At 40.8% G+C, this 15,969-nt stretch overlaps 1 protein-coding gene across 4 annotated transcripts in view; it reads right to left on the minus strand.

Moving 5' to 3' along the window:
* NCKAP5 (NCK associated protein 5) overlaps positions 1–15,969 on the minus strand; it is a 644,081-nt gene that overhangs the window by 493,904 nt on the left and 134,208 nt on the right. The window contains exon 1 of one of the 4 annotated variants that reach the window (XM_043505024.1): positions 1,049–1,164. The exons of 2 other annotated variants lie outside the window; for them this stretch is intronic. In XM_043505024.1, the coding sequence (XP_043360959.1) occupies positions 1,049–1,126 (78 nt within the window). In that variant the 5' untranslated portion in view covers positions 1,127–1,164. Of the gene's footprint in view, positions 1–1,048; positions 1,165–15,969 lie in introns of those variants that run through there. One more of the 4 variants, XM_043505026.1, reaches the window with a different exon arrangement.

A 15,969-nucleotide genomic window follows, 5' to 3' on the forward strand; every position in this document is an offset into this window, starting at 1 on the left:
CAACAAGCTACTGTCCATGAGCTTTACATTCATGTTTCCATATTTCAATAAGGCTTGAAAAAAAAGAATGTTTTCCAAGAAGCGCATGGTATGTATAGGCCATATGACACATTGGAATTACACAACACAGTGCTTTCTGGAAAGGAACATATAACCAACAATGCATTATATGAACTTCATATTTTAAGAGGATGCTTCCCAAGAATACTCCTGTTAAAATAAACTATGAGGATTTTATTGCTCACTCTAATATTTTCTTCCTATTCTTTTTTATCTCTCCTTTTTCTTTTCTTTTAAAAAATAATTTATGAAGAATAATCCAGAAGATTGAATTTTTTCTGTACTATTCTGGGAATAAGACAGAAGGTGACTTGCCATTGTTATTTAGTTTTAAAAGGTAGTGTGTAAATTCCAGCTGCTGATTATTTAATCACCTATTCTGAAATGCAAACATGAGAGTTTCCTGTGTCTCTTCTATGTTTTCTAATTTCCAAATGTGGAACTACCAAAACCTAAAGCAGTTAATATGTCAGTTTTTATTTATGCAGCTCTTCAGTTATGCTTTTGGGACAACTTCTCTACCCAGCCTGCCAGCTTATAAAAGGATCAGGTGCAATAATAGAATGCCACACCATTTTTTAAAAAAAGCAACACACTGTATCCTTTGACTACCTCTGTGCACTATTTTAAATGAAATAATAATCTCATAATACTCTTTACATACATGTCTCTCCATTAGTAAATAGCCCTTTTTAGATGCAGTCTTATGGACATACTATCAACAAGATAAACATTTTTAAATGAACACAAAAAATCATCATTGCAAAAGGTTAATTTACAAGCTATAAAAAATTCAATTTTTTGTGTCACTAAAGGACTTTGCTTATTTTTCATTCATTAAATTTTTAACAGTATAAGCCTGTATGTAACTGCGCAATCAACAATAAAAATATCTCCCTGAAGTTAAACCATCTTCGAGGCATCTGCACAATTTACTGCTAATGTGCTGTACCAACCAGAATAATTTCTTCTGAGCAAACAGACCTACCTTTAACAACTGAAGAAAAGGTAAACTATGCAGAAGACTATACCCAGGTGAATCATTAGGACCACTCCAGCTGTTCATTTTGGTCTGAAAATCCTGGATATGTTGAATCACAAATGATAGACCTTACTTTTCTCCTTCAGCCTGAGTGCTGCTGCTCTTCTGCTTCTTGTCAATATTTAACTAGTTTGTCAAGTTAGATTAGCTCACCTGTTCTAAATCTTACTCTTGTAGCTCCAGCTTGGGTGTGCTTCTTAGGCAAATATTAAAATCCTATCGAAACATTACCAGGACTCACAATATTTGTTTGACCTAAAAGGAACAGAGATTTCTTCCTGCGCACATGATCACATGCAGAATATATCTTATATTTTGTGAACCATTTGAGGGGAGAAAAGCAAACAGTGTGTAAATTAACCACAATGCTTATTTATGTTCCATGGCAACATGCAAGTAAAATCTGTAGTTAGATGGTGTTCTGACCCCCCCTTGTAAATATAATTACTTATTATAGCATTTAATAAATATAAAGATATCGTTAAAAGGATGAAAATAGCACCAATAACTAGAAATTTTAAAATGAGCATGCTCTTCTACAGATTATGTTTAAAGTAACATTATAACAAGGTTTTACATAGTTTGGGTTTAAAGAAGGTTAAAGAAAACACAGTTTAAGGGCCAACCATAGCCATCTGAAAGTCTTAGAATTTGGCCTATGGATGCCCTTTCCTTGTAAATACATGGCAATGACAAAGCTGATCAATTGCTGACCTTTATTTCTGGGGATTGCAAACAAGCAATTTCCATTTGACCCTCAATGAAGATGCAAGTGTAAGCTACTGTTAGGCTTGTGTGAATTTATCTTTTGATACATTTTATGTACATTTATATGCAAAGTATGTGTGTCCCTCAGGCTCCAGGCAATTTGCCAATGCAGCCCTCAAAGGTGCAAAGTTTTCACTGCAGGTTTAAATGGACAAATGATTTCAGCTAGCAAAAATTATTATGCTAAACCCATACAGTATTTCAAAGGTCAGCTGTTACCATTAAAAAGTCAACTGTTACCAACCAGCTGTATCTGAGAGACTGTAATATTTCCTTACAATAGATAACAACATTTTTATGGAAATATAACAGTGTCTCAGATACCACCTGGAGGGAACTCTCATTAAAAGTTGATCTGTTAATAATAAACACTGTGTGTTCCCACACAGAGGATGGGATGTGTAGGGGGGGGGGGGGGAAATCCAGAATGCTTTGGGGAAAACTCTACAAGTACCTTCTCAGCCCAGTCTGTCTGGGCTGCTGGGCATTTTCATAGAGGATGATGCTTAAAGTCAGTTATATCAGTCAGGCCACATGTTGGAAGTGTTGGAAGTCTCATTGCTTAGGGACATTTAAAACTAAACCCCACAAAGTGTTGAAGGCAAGGAGACAGACTGAATGACATCATGATATTTCCCATTTCTAATTTCATTGAGTTTATGACCATTGGGCAAGCCTCATGTCTGGGCATATAAAAGGGACAATATATATATTTTTAGATAACTCTGAAGTTAGAATATTTAGGACCAAATCCCGCCTGCCTTTCACTTCAGCAGGACTTCCCATGTACAAGAGATCAGGAGTATTTAGCTCTTAACAGAACTCTGTGTGTGTGTGTGTGTGTGTGTGTGTGTGTGTGTGTGTGTGTGTAAGTAATTTTGATTGTGATAGGAGCTCAACTCAAAACACTGGAGACCTCTATATGGGCTCTATATGGTCCCTGCAAATTTTTCTATTGACTATACTGAACTTTGTGTTCTGGTAAAAGAGGGCCTGCTCCATACAAACCCAGTTGCAGTGCTAACTTACCATACCTCTAACCTCAATGGGCCAACCACAGATTTGTGGTGGCGGTTTTCCAGGTGTGGGCCCTTTTATCCATCATGAACTAATCTGATATCACCAAATTTATCTCGTATATGCCAACAAATGGCCATTACCATAAGATCACTGTCAAGGTTGTCAGGTCAATGAAAATCTGGGTGGGATACAAATGGATATTCCAGATATAAAGGGCTTTACAGCCTACTTGCAATCCTTTGAGTCATCCAGTTCCCTCCATCTGCATTTTTGCTGCTTTCTGAGGTTCTGAGACTCTGCAGAAATAAATGTTAACTTTTGACTATTTAAGGGCTATTTTGTAACATGCTTCACACAGTGTTTCTCTAGCTGAGACCAGTGGGCAAATATTAGTCTTTTACAAGAAGATATTTTTGTCTTTGATAAATGTTAACTGACATGCCATAGTAAAACAGCTGACTCATATTTCACAACTATTGAAAGTCTGAAACAAGGGAGGTTTCTTTGACACTGTCACGAAAAACAGAACACTTAGTTGCTATAAGCTGGATCCCTAAGCAAGGCTTGATTTCTGATTGTTGGATACAAGTTTACTACATGTGGAATGTTTCAGAGTAGCAGCCGTGTTAGTCTGTATTTGCAAAAAGGAAAGGAGTTCTTGTGGCACCTTAGAGACTAACAAATTTATTTGAGCATAAGCTTTCGTGAGCTACAGCGTCCGATGAAGTGAGCTGTAGCTCACGAAAGCTTATGCTCAAATAAATTTGTTGGTCTCTAAGGTGCCACAAGAACTCCTTTCCTTTCTACATGTGGAATGAATACAATGAAATGGAACAGAGAACAGGTGGCAGGAATATTTTAATTTTTTTTTCATTCTTTGTTAAAGAGACAGGAATTCCCACTAATAACCTATTTAATAACATATTTTTGATTGGGGTAAATGAGTGGTCTCATCACTAATGATATAGAACTGCTACTATTAATCACAAAATGGCAGCGGATTTTTTGTCCAATTATGAAGAATATTGTGTTGTTGATATAATCTATCCATTAGGATTACAAGATGCCACATGTCACTTTGTCAACCAGGCATTTTTTTAGTGAATTTCAGTTGATACTTTCAAATTCCATCAGTGAATATAACACTGGTAATGATAATCTAAGATCCGATTCCTAACAATTCACTGATGAAGTCTGTAACCATCATTATTAATGGGGATGCGGGGAGGCTCATAGGCAAGCAGTGACACAAATACAAGACTTGTGCTAGACAATAATCCTAGAATATCAGGGTTGGTAGGGACCTCAGGAGGTCATCTAGTCCAACCCCCTGCTCAAAGCAGGACCAATCCCCAATTTTTGCCCCAGATCCCTAAATGCCCCCCTCAAGTATTGAACTCACAACCCTGGGGTTTAGCAGGCCAATGGTCAAATCACTAAGCTACCCCTCCCACTCCACTGAGCAATCCCTCCCCCTAATATGCAAATGATAAACATAAAAAACAAACAAAATATTTAAAAAAATCCTTAGAAGGAAGAACAGATCTGAGCCTAAAGGGCACATTTCAAGTAGGGATGTCCCAAAGCCAGGAGAATGCTTCATGGTTAGTTATTTCAAATTTTGTTTTTTGATACTACAGAATGTGATTCACAATTTGCACACAAAGGGAAAAAAATATGAGACAAGTCTCTCGTACACAGGAATATTGCCTAATATTTTAACATATGCAAAATACCATAAGCCTTAGAATGACATACTACAAGGTCTGGTCCAAAAACCCTGAGTGCACTTAATGTAATTCTCTCTCTCTCCCTCAATCTCTATCTCTTTTTCCCCTGACCCCCGTATGTAACCCAAACAGCTTGGCTGGGGAAACTAACTTGAATAGCTTTCCACAGCTGCTGCCAATTAATGTATCCCCAATGGTGATCAGAGCTGATTACCAAAGTTTCAGATAGTGAGAAGTAGCTCTTCAGCTAAGTGTGCAGACTGATTTCAGTCTTCTGAAAAAGAAACAAACAAAAAACCAAAAACCTGTTGGTATGGCTTTGTGGGGTTAGTTTCCAAAGTCTGCATTGTTTCTAAACTTTCATGAAATATGGAGGACCTCAATAACAGATCACATGTTTATTACAGCATCCAGGCCAAGGGAGTATAGCTAACAGTTTTCAGCACTGCAATTATAAATCTCTTTTTTAAAAAGTATATTTTAAATATTTAACTGAAAGGTGAACCATAAAGGCTGTTTTTGTGTCAGCTGGAGTTCCACACAGGTAGAAAAAAACATACCACCACAACTGAGTACAATCCAGTCAATATGAGAGGAGAATTTTGACCTTTTTCTTATATACACATACCCATTCTTTCACATGCACATAATGGCCGTCAGTCTCTCAGTACATAACACTCCCAAATTTTACTCTCAGCTGCACTTTTTGCTCTCACTGATTTCAATTTTCTCTGCTGAGCTATTTGCTAGATATAATGGGCCTAATCCCGACTTCCTTACACAGGTCAAACGTCTATTGTTATCAATGGGAGCTTGGCCTGAAAGAGAGAGGCTTGAATCAGGTCTTGTGTCACAGTGTAGGAAGGAAAATGAATGGTGCTGATGGTACTCATTTGTGGGCCAGAAAACATTGGGTTGGATTTTCAAAAACATTCAGAGTTGGCCAAACTCTGCTCCCACTGAAGTCAATCAGAGATAAGACTTTGATTGTCTTCAGAGGGATCAAAGTTAAGCTAGTGTTCAGCACTTTGAAAAATACAATCCCTTAGATTCAAATCCCTAAAACAGGCTGCACAATCTTTATTTGTTAGACTACAAAGTACAAACCTTCCCTTGCATCATTCTGAACGACAAATCTATTGCACTAAGTTCCTGTGCAGTAAGTGGATATCAAAAGATGCTGAATATATGCAATTGGTTTTGGTACTCATTTTTAATAATTGCCTATAATGCCATGGGCTAAGTAAGGAAAGCCAACTTGTGTTGCACTCACAAAGCTGTCCTTCATCTTAGTGTGTGCTCATTAAACTTTGAATACTATACATCACACAATATCTAGTATAATTGCAAGATTATTTACATTATGCAACAAACTGAACAGCATTACTTTTTCATGAGAAACAATAAAAAATGTTAATCAATTATTAAAATTCTCTTTTCAGCATATAAGGCTGAAAAATGCATAAATGACAAGGAAATGCCTCACCTACATATATACTAAATAATTTCTTACAGTAGACTCAGCTATAGTAATATGATGTATTGTTTAATGCATTGATAGGTATGCATGTTTTACTTTGTTTAGGCACATTGTTCAGGATATTAAGAACACACATTGCTGTCGTCGGATGTTTGGCTGTGTGTGTGTTCTGCCATGCGTTCTACTGTGTGCTGTCCCAGCTCTGCTCAGACAGCTGGCACAGCAGACCTTGAGTGAACCACCCAATAAATCCACAGACTTGGCTCAGAGTGAAGGCACTTGGTCAGGTTTATTGCCGACGAAGCACGGCGCTAATGCCCTGGCTCAATGGTTACAGGTACACTAACACATGTATGCTCATGACAATGGACCATCTCAGTTAGTGGCAGAACTTTCCGCTATCCCCTAGGCCAGACAAAGACACTCCCTCTGAGCAATACCTTTATACAGCAATACAAACAAGTTACGTGTCATCCTTGATGTATCAGGGTGCCACCCTCTAAGTATTAGGGCGCCACCCATTGCCTTGTACCTGCAGGTGTGATCAAAACATCTCTATTCATCATCCTTTCATCCTGACTTTATCCTTAAGATGGGTCAGCATGTTCCTGTTATCTTTGGGGAATGTGTTTATCGGGGTGCTCTGGTACCACCCTTCTGGAATGTGCTTGCATGGGTATTTTGTGCCTAGCACCTCTTCGGAATATTATTTTGCAATATCAACCTTATGCTTGCCAAATTAGGTGAGCAGGGCCTGCCATTTGCTCACAATCTGACCTTGCTTCGTATCAGCAAGGTTTTAACTACTTTAGCCCCTCTGATACATGGGCTTATGTTTCAGGCCCTCTTCCTACTACATTTGCTATCAAACTTGTAATTAAGTCCACTTCACAGGCTTAAAGAAAAGGAGTACTTGTGGCACCTTAGAGACTAACAAATTTATTAGAGCATAAGCTTTCGTGAGCTACAGCTCACTTCATCGGATGCATTTGGCTGTAGCTCACGAAAGCTTATGCTCTAATAAATTTGTTAGTCTCTAAGGTGCCACAAGTACTCCTTTTCTTTTTGCGAATACAGACTAACACGGCTGCTACTCTGAAACCTGTCATTGTTCACAGGCTTAAGAAACTAGAACAGTGCTTAACATCTTGAGGAATAAAGAGGAAATTCCTCCTCTATCATTCATCCCCTCACAGAAATTAATACAGTGCGTAGCATCTCTAGGACTAAAGAGGAAACTCCTCCTCTGTCATTCCTCCTTTTCAAAGACAAGGTGGGTGAGGTAATATCTTTTATTGGATCAGCTTCTGTTGGTGAGAGACTCAAGCTTTCAAGCTACACGGAGCTCTTCTCTGGGAAAGGTACTCATGGCATGTCTACACTACAAAATTAAGTTGACAACTTACAGCAGCATTCAGCTGCCACAGTATTTACATCGCTAGTGTGTTTCTATACTTTGCGCCTTGTGTGAGTGGTGTGTATCCTCATCAGGAGCACTTGTACTGATTATACTGTCAGTGTTGGGCATTGTGGGATGGCTTCTGAAAGCCAGTAACAGTTGACGTAAGCAACAAAGTGTCGGCACTGACACTGCCTTGTTCTAACTACATCAACACTGACTCTACACAGTGGCGGATTTAGAATTAGTGGGGCCCTGTGCACAGCTTCATTCCCCCCCCCTGCCCCCGCCAGGGACCCAGCCAAGAAAGAGAAAGCTAGATTCCTGTTCACCCCAGGAGTGGGTCCAGACCTGGGCGTGGGCTATGGGGCAGCAGCCAGGACCATAGGTGCGGGAACTAGGGTGTGGGCTGGGCTGCTGACTGAATTGCCAGGCCCCTGGGCAAGGTGGGGAGGTCAGCTCTGGGCCCCCAGTAGGGGAAGGGCCTCGGGCAGAAGGGGTGGGGGTGGGGCTGGGGGCTAGCATCCCCCAGCCAGCTCTTCAGCGCTGCCTGAGCCACGGCGCCCATGGCTCCAGTGGTGATTTAAGCCTGAGGTTCCAGCTGCTGATGCTGTTGCTGTAGCAGCAGCCACAGCCGGGAGCCCTGGGCCCTGTTAAATTGCCAGGCCCTGGGGCAGCTGCCCCTTTTGCTCCTCCTCCTGTGAGCGGTCCTGGGTGCAGGGGGTGCTTCAGCACCCCCAAGTTTAATGCAGGGCTCTGCTGCCGCCCCGTGCCACTTATGTTAGAACATATCATTAGGAACACAGAACCGCCTGGGCTCCTGAAGAGACAGGGAGGTACCCGAGCCTGGCCATGGGGGCTGCAGCACGGCCGCAGTGGCTAAGGGGGATCGCAAGGACCCAGCAGCTAGGGGAGGCAAGCAAAGATCAGTGCGTGGAGGCAGCTGGGCACTCAGGTGGCTGCCGATGGAGCCGTTCCCCCCCACCACCTTCAGGTGGGCGTTCAGCCCACACGGGTCTCTGCCCACTTCTCGGGGCCAGCCAGTGGGGCAGCAGTGGAGCCTGTAGAGCTCAGGGCATGGGGTGGCAGCCGGGATCCCAGGTGCCGTGGAGGCGGCACACAAGTGGAGCTGCCATGGGGCTGGAGAAGGAGACAGGAGACAACAAGATCTTCATGGCCAAGAAAAGCTTTGGATGCCCTTAATGCGATACTGCTTTACCCCTACACATTCCACGCTTTCCTTAAAGGGCTTATTCTGATCTCCTCTGAGAGATGGCACCTTAAAATGGCACAGGGCCCTCATGCACTATTCTGGGGAGTTTGTTCAGAACTGATCAAAAGGAAGAGTGCCACCTAATGAATTACAAACAACAATTTTTACAGCAGTGGGGATTTCCTTGGAGAGCTCACATTCAAATACTGGACAAACCCAAATTTTGCTTTGTTTATGGGAGCAAATGAGATCACAGCCCAAGGAAGTATGGCTGCAGGCTATAAATGTTAATGGCTGTGGGATCAACAATGTTATGCCCATAAAATTGAAACCAAACTTTGGGGACTGTTAAAGGTCATTCACCCCAACCGTTCTCTTTTATCCAGTACACAAAGACCAAATATCAATCACTGGGGGGTCACAGAGACTAGGAAAGAACATAATGATGCTTTTTAAAATAAAAGGTTATTATTGCAAAACTAAGCTAAGAGATAAAGTAAGTCCAAAATGCTATGTTGGGTGTAGCTTGTGCAGGCAAAGCAGTAACAATTCATAAATTTCCAGGCAAAATCACCAATCAACTAAACAAACAAATAAGCCTTTGTTAATCTTAAATAAAGATTATTAATACCTATCATTCACACCTTTAAAGGAACACTAAAAACATCAATGTTACAAAAGCCTACACTTCTGTCTTTGCTGTGGATGGTTTGCTAACTCTTACAAGTATGGTTAGGAAAAAAAAAGTGAATGTGCATACTGTCAAATGAGTGCACTATGGAGGCAGTCTATTCACTGCAGATAATTACTTTTTACCAGCAATATCAGGGGACTCAAGTGATGCTGTTTGAATGATACTGTAAAGCAAAACTCCTCAAAGCAGCATTAAAGGCTTGGCATAGCTAAACGGTTTTATGATAAACTCTGCAATACACCATGCCACTATTATGCAAAATAGCTTTAGATTGCACCGTATTTTCAGATTCTTGATGACATTTCTACTGTAGTTGCCAACAGTGTTGATGTCATCCACAGGCATAAGGCTAGATTTTTTCATCTCATCTCTATTGTTTTATTGAATCCAGTGGAGTTATTCTGGATTTACACCATTTGAAGAATCTGACTCTTAATCTTGGGCAGAAATGCTAATGGAGTGATGTCTTCTGTGTCTATATTAAATCATTTCATGACATCGTAAACTAAATGGATGTTTTAACCAACCAGTACATTTAAGAAATGCAAAAATATTTAAATTGGTTTCAGCATGGTAAATTTGTAATCTGAGTTGCATGATCAACAAAATGGCTATGGGAAATGAAACTCTGATGAATATTCAAATAGCTGGAAGGCAAGCTGACTTGTTTGGATGGTGTCTGATCTTATGACTATTTGTCATTTGAATACTTTGATTTGTGCAAAGTTAGAGGACCCATTTACTCTAAAGCAATAACCACGGATAGTATCAATAGGAATCTAGAACTGACAGATGAGAGGCTGTTTTACTGCTGATCCAGGCATATTACTGCAAAACATATGAAAGAGATCAAGTAAAACTGAAACCTTACACTAAAATTATAAAATTCAGTATATTCATGTAAAAATTATTTTTTTAAAAACTTGTTTAACTTCATAATGAAAATAAATTATGATTAAATTACCCCTCTTTGGTTTCTTATCAAATGGGGCTAAAATCACATTCTGCTTCCTCTACTTTTGCTTTTCAGATCTTGACAAGATTTATCCATTTATTATCAAATAGAAATCTTCTGCAGGTATAAAGTATTTGTGGTGTCACACACACCAATTTCTTATTAGATCAAATCCAAGTCTCTTCAGACAGCAGATAACACAAAAAAGAAACAGTGAGATTAACTAGCACTAGAATTAGAAGGAAGGAGTTAAAGTTAAAGGGTTTGAGGGAAAATATCCATTATGATACACTTCAGATTCCCCATTAGACTGCCCTTGGGAGGGAGAGAATCAAGAGGCTGTGTAAACAACTGTATGAAATTTGCTTCTGGGGACATGGAGTCAGTACTCTGTAGCCTTACATTACATAGAGTTTTTGAAGAGTTTCCAAGTTAGGATATTCTGTATCTAAAAATAAAAACAATTCTAGCTGACAGGCTAGCACAATGTAATGAAAGACCTCTTGGAAGACTTAACAGGCTTTGTATCCAACGCATTTTCCAAAGAATGCTAAGCACACAGTTCAGATACGTTATTATTCTTAGTCTGAAAGTGAATTAACTGAGGTAAGCATGCTGCCTGCCAGCATGTCCACACAATAGATCTGTGTGGTGGAGACAAGATAGATAGGAAAAATTCATTAAAAAAGAAAGGTTTGATAGCCCTACTCATACTTCAGCAGTCTCACTATTGATGCATACTCTATTCCTGCAATCACAGTGCTACATCATATTCACTATTATGCTAAATCTTTCTCTTCACATTGCTGCTAACTCTCACTGTTGCACTGAGAGTCTCATAATATTTGGTGTTTTCCTTAAAGCCCTACCTCTTGGATTACTGGGTTTAGGTGAGAATCTCAGTTTTCAATATTTTTTAAAAATGTAAATTTCTAGACCTCAGGATTGAGTAGAAAAACTTGAGAATGTTACCCAAGGAAGACCTATAAAATATCTAAAATCAGAATGCAAAACATATCAAACCACAAATGTCTTTTTTAATCTCATAATTTTTAAACCAATCTCCACATTTTCTGGGCCTGACTCATGATGCTTGAACATTTGGAACTGGGAATGCTGCTTTAGCTAATTTTGTGTAACACTGAACCACATAAAGGAAGGAAATCTAACTTTTGATTGTAGAAAAATCAATGCTTTATCTCCTCTAGGAAAGAGGTTTCATAGTGACATAGAAGAGGCAGGGAACACAGCCTTCTAGTTTCAAAGGGTTTGAGGAAATTTCAGGGAATACACCCCTGATATATTGGAACTTAGGATAAGCATGCATAGCTATCCCAGATATTGTCCTTGGCTGCCCCGCTCAGTGGCTGCAGACCCTGCTCAGTGGCCTTACAACATTGGTTCCTCAGTCCATGGCTTCACACTTCTACCCTCTCCACGGGAGTGGATTGAAGCTGTATGTTAGAATTAATATTGAAGGGATGAGGATAAACTTGCACAAGGAATTCAGCCTCAGTCATGCCAATTCTGTTTGAGAGCCTATTGCCTGTGTGCTAGTTAAAGCTACCAAACACCTACACAAAATATCACTCCAAAGTGCATAAATGCTGACAATCCATTGTGGGTAAAGGGCTTCATTGAATGGGGTAGGAGAGAGACAGCACAGAGCTGCAAGCAGATAGAGTGGACTTAGGACCCACTAAGCCTCTGTGATAGGATGAGGTTGTGAAGCCTACTCTAAATCATGGCAGGTGGTTACCCAGAGCCACTCACGGGTTCTACCCTCCTAGCTAGTTCAGGATCCTGGCACATCTGAGGAGGACACGATTAGGCATCAGAAGAAGTGGGGTTTTTTATCCACAAAAGTTTATGCCCAAATAAATCTGTTAGTCTTTAAGGTGCCACTGGACTCCTTGTTGTTTCTGTCGATACAGACTAACATGGCTACCCCTCTGATATGATCAGACAGTCTGTCTGGCCTGACAGGAGTCTCTCTTTTCTTCATCTCTGAAGACCACATAACTGGTATACAGCAGTTTAGAACCCTTGTACCAGAAGCAGGGATAGACACTTGCAGATGCAAAGCTGAGATCTCTGGCTGGGCCTTCCAGCCCCTCAGAGCAACCCATCCAATTCCCCAAACTTCAGTGCTGCTTCTCTTAGAATCAATCATAGAATCATAGAATATCAGGGTTGGAAGGGACCCCAGAAGGTCATCTAGTCCAACCCCCTGCTCAAAGCAGGACCAAGTCCCAGTTAAATCATCCTAGCCAGGGCTTTGTCAAGCCTGACCTTAAAAACCTCTAAGGAAGGAGATTCTACCACCTCCCTAGGTAACGCATTCCAGTGTTTCACCACCCTCTTAGTGAAAAAGTTTTTCCTAATATCCAATCTAAACCTCCCCCATTGCAACTTGAGACCATTACTCCTCGTTCTGTCATCTGCTACCATTGAGAACAGTCTAGAGCCATCCTCTTTGAAACCCCCTTTCAGGTAGTTGAAAGCAGCTATCAAATCCCCCCTCATTCTTCTCTTCTGCAGACTAAACAATCCCAGCTCCCTCAGCCTCTCCTCATAAGTCATGTGCTCTAGACCCCTAATCATTTTTGTTGCCCTTCGCTGTACTCTTTCCAATTTATCCACATCCTTCTTGTAGTGTGGGGCCCAAAACTGGACACAGTACTCCAGATGAGGCCTCACCAGTGTCGAATAGAGGGGAACGATCACGTCCCTCGATCTGCTCGCTATGCCCCTACTTGTACATCCCAAAATGCCATTGGCCTTCTTGGCAACAAGGGCACACTGCTGACTCATATCCAGCTTCTCGTCCACTGTCACCCCTAGGTCCTTTTCCGCAGAACTGCTGCCGAGCCATTCGGTCCCTAGTCTGTAGCGGTGCATTGGATTCTTCCATCCTAAGTGCAGGACCCTGCACTTATCCTTATTGAACCTCATTAGATTTCTTTTGGCCCAATCCTCCAATTTGTCTAGGTCCTTCTGTATCCTATCCCTCCCCTCCAGCGTATCTACCACTCCTCCCAGTTTAGTATCATCCGCAAATTTGCTGAGAGTGCAATCCACACCATCCTCCAGATCATTTATGACTCTCTTCATTTATGACTTCTCTTCTCTTCAGCCTGTTAATACCACCCCCTCCCCAACTTCCACACACACACCCTGTCACTTGAAAACTTCTGACTTTTGATTCATTCCAGTGGCTCTGGTGACCTTTCCCTGTTTCCCTGTGACTACTTTGTAAAGAGGTATTAGGATATGTATACTGTTTCTTTACATCTGGAAAAGGAAGACAGGCTAAAGTCAGGGAGACGAAGGCTGGTTCCAGGGAGAGAGAGGCAGAGAAGCTTTGGGGCTATTAATTTTTGCCTTATTCTAATAAAGTTCCTTGTTCAATGTTAAAGGAAAGAGTCATTATTCTTTCAGTGCCCCATTACCATTATGTCACAGAAGAGTTTTATAGCTATGCCAAGTGGACACAAAGCCAGTGCCTTGGGCACAATTTTTCTCCTTGGGTCAGTGTTGAAAGTGGGGCTGTATTCTCATGAGCCCTCTGGCTCTGCATGGAGAGCCTGGCAGAGAGGACAAATACTTTACACTGAAAATCAGTTCTTTACTATTATTATATTGACAATTACTTACTACGTACCATGGTATCTGGGTGCCTTGAATAGATTTAAATTGGGGAATGTAGTGATCTTACTCAGAGCAATCTATTTTACCATGTTTATGCTCATCCTTATATAGATTTGCATCTGCTGATATCTATTTGTTTCAGCCTAAGCTGGTTTAATCAGAAACCACATTCTCATCCCCCAAATATGTTTAAACTGGGGGGAATGTTACATGCATCATACAATTTAAACAGAAGAAAATTTCAAAGTCAGGCCACCTGAGGTGATACTATATATTTCCCTGGGCGTCTATCTAACTAATCACAGGTTTCAGAGTAGCAGCCGTGTTAGTCTGTATTCGCAAAAAGAAAAGGAGTACTGGTGGCACCTTAGAGACTAACAAATTTATTAGAGCATAAGCTTTCGTGAGCTACAGCTCACTTCATCGGATGCATTTGGTGGTGTTTTTTTCCACCAAATGCATCCGATGAAGTGAGCTGTAGCTCACGAAAGCTTATGCTCTAATAAATTTGTTAGTCTCTAAGGTGCCACCAGTACTCCTTTTCTTTTATCTAACTAATGAGAACATATAAAACAGGACACAATGCCTTAAACCTGCTTGAAGATAGGTGTTGACTGTTGTGGTACCCTGTTTTCAGGCAGATATTAAATAGAGTTGCGCTATATGCTGGAGACCTTTTATGCCAGCCAACATGGCAGTGGCATGGATGATGCAGTATGTCTGTACTCTTTAAATGTACCATTTCTTAGTAGAAGTTGCACCTTTTTTTCTCACACAGCTTCAGACCTCCAACATCTATGAAATGGAGTGGATGGGTAACGAGTTTAGTAACAAATTTCAAGAGCAAGATGGTACAAAGATGCACTGACTTGGCCACCTCAGAGACCTGAGTTGTACAAATCACAGCTTCAAGAGCTGCCATTGGGTTAAGGCCGATCATTTTGCTAGACTTCCATATAGTCAAGGCATTGGCACAAGGGTTCAAGTAGGAGAGAGTGTTTTGTTTGTGAGTAAAAGAAAATATTTATTCTCCTCCCAGTGCTGCAGCTGCTCCAAGGTTCATGAAAACTGCCTCTTGGCAGCTTCAATTGCCAAAACTTGCTCCAAAATAAATGGACAACGGGGCATTTTTTACTCAAAGCAAGTCTGTGTGTAGTGAGTCATGATCTGTTAACTGAGTGTCCTGCAGAACTGAATTGGAAAACAGTCATCTGAGACAGAAAGAAAATAAGAGGAGCATGCATCAGAGACTGTCAATCCCCACAGAAACAGACAGCTCAAAAAGGAAACCACTGTATGATTTAGATAAACAAAGAGTTTATTTCACTCCCTCTGACTAATATTCCAAGTCAGAGTCTCCGCTGGTAAAAATCAAAATAGCTCCAAGCGCCAAAGTCAGAGTTTAAGGCTAGAAGGACTCACCAGATCACCTAGTTTGACCTGTATATCACAGGACTCCAATACCACCGAGCACCCGTACACTAAACCCAACAACCAAAATTAGACTAAAGAATTACACAGTATATTATTGACAGTGCTCCCCCCCCCCAGAAAAACAGTAAGAGGACCAAAACACTGCCACCTAGCTAAACAGTAGAGAAGAAGAGGCAGCTAGAGGCAAAAAAGACATCCTTTAAAATTTAAAGTCAAAACCTATGAGGAAAAGAGAAAGGAGCATAAACTCTGGGAAGTGAAGTGTAAGACTGTATTGAGACAGACCAAAAAAGAATTTGAAGAGCAACTAGCAAAAGACACAAAAATTAACAGCAAAAAATGTTTAGGTATAGCAGAAGAAGGAAGCCTGGCAATCAATCGGTGGGACTACTGGATGATCAAGGTGCTAAAAGACCACTCATGAAAGACAAAGCTATTGTGGAGAAACTAAATTAAGTCTTTACTATGCACAGGACATGAGGGAGATTCCCACACCTGGTGACAAATCTGAGGAACTATCCTA

The sequence above is a fragment of the Dermochelys coriacea genome, chromosome 11, assembly GCF_009764565.3.
Source record: "Dermochelys coriacea isolate rDerCor1 chromosome 11, rDerCor1.pri.v4, whole genome shotgun sequence".
NCBI lineage: Eukaryota > Metazoa > Chordata > Testudines > Dermochelyidae > Dermochelys > Dermochelys coriacea.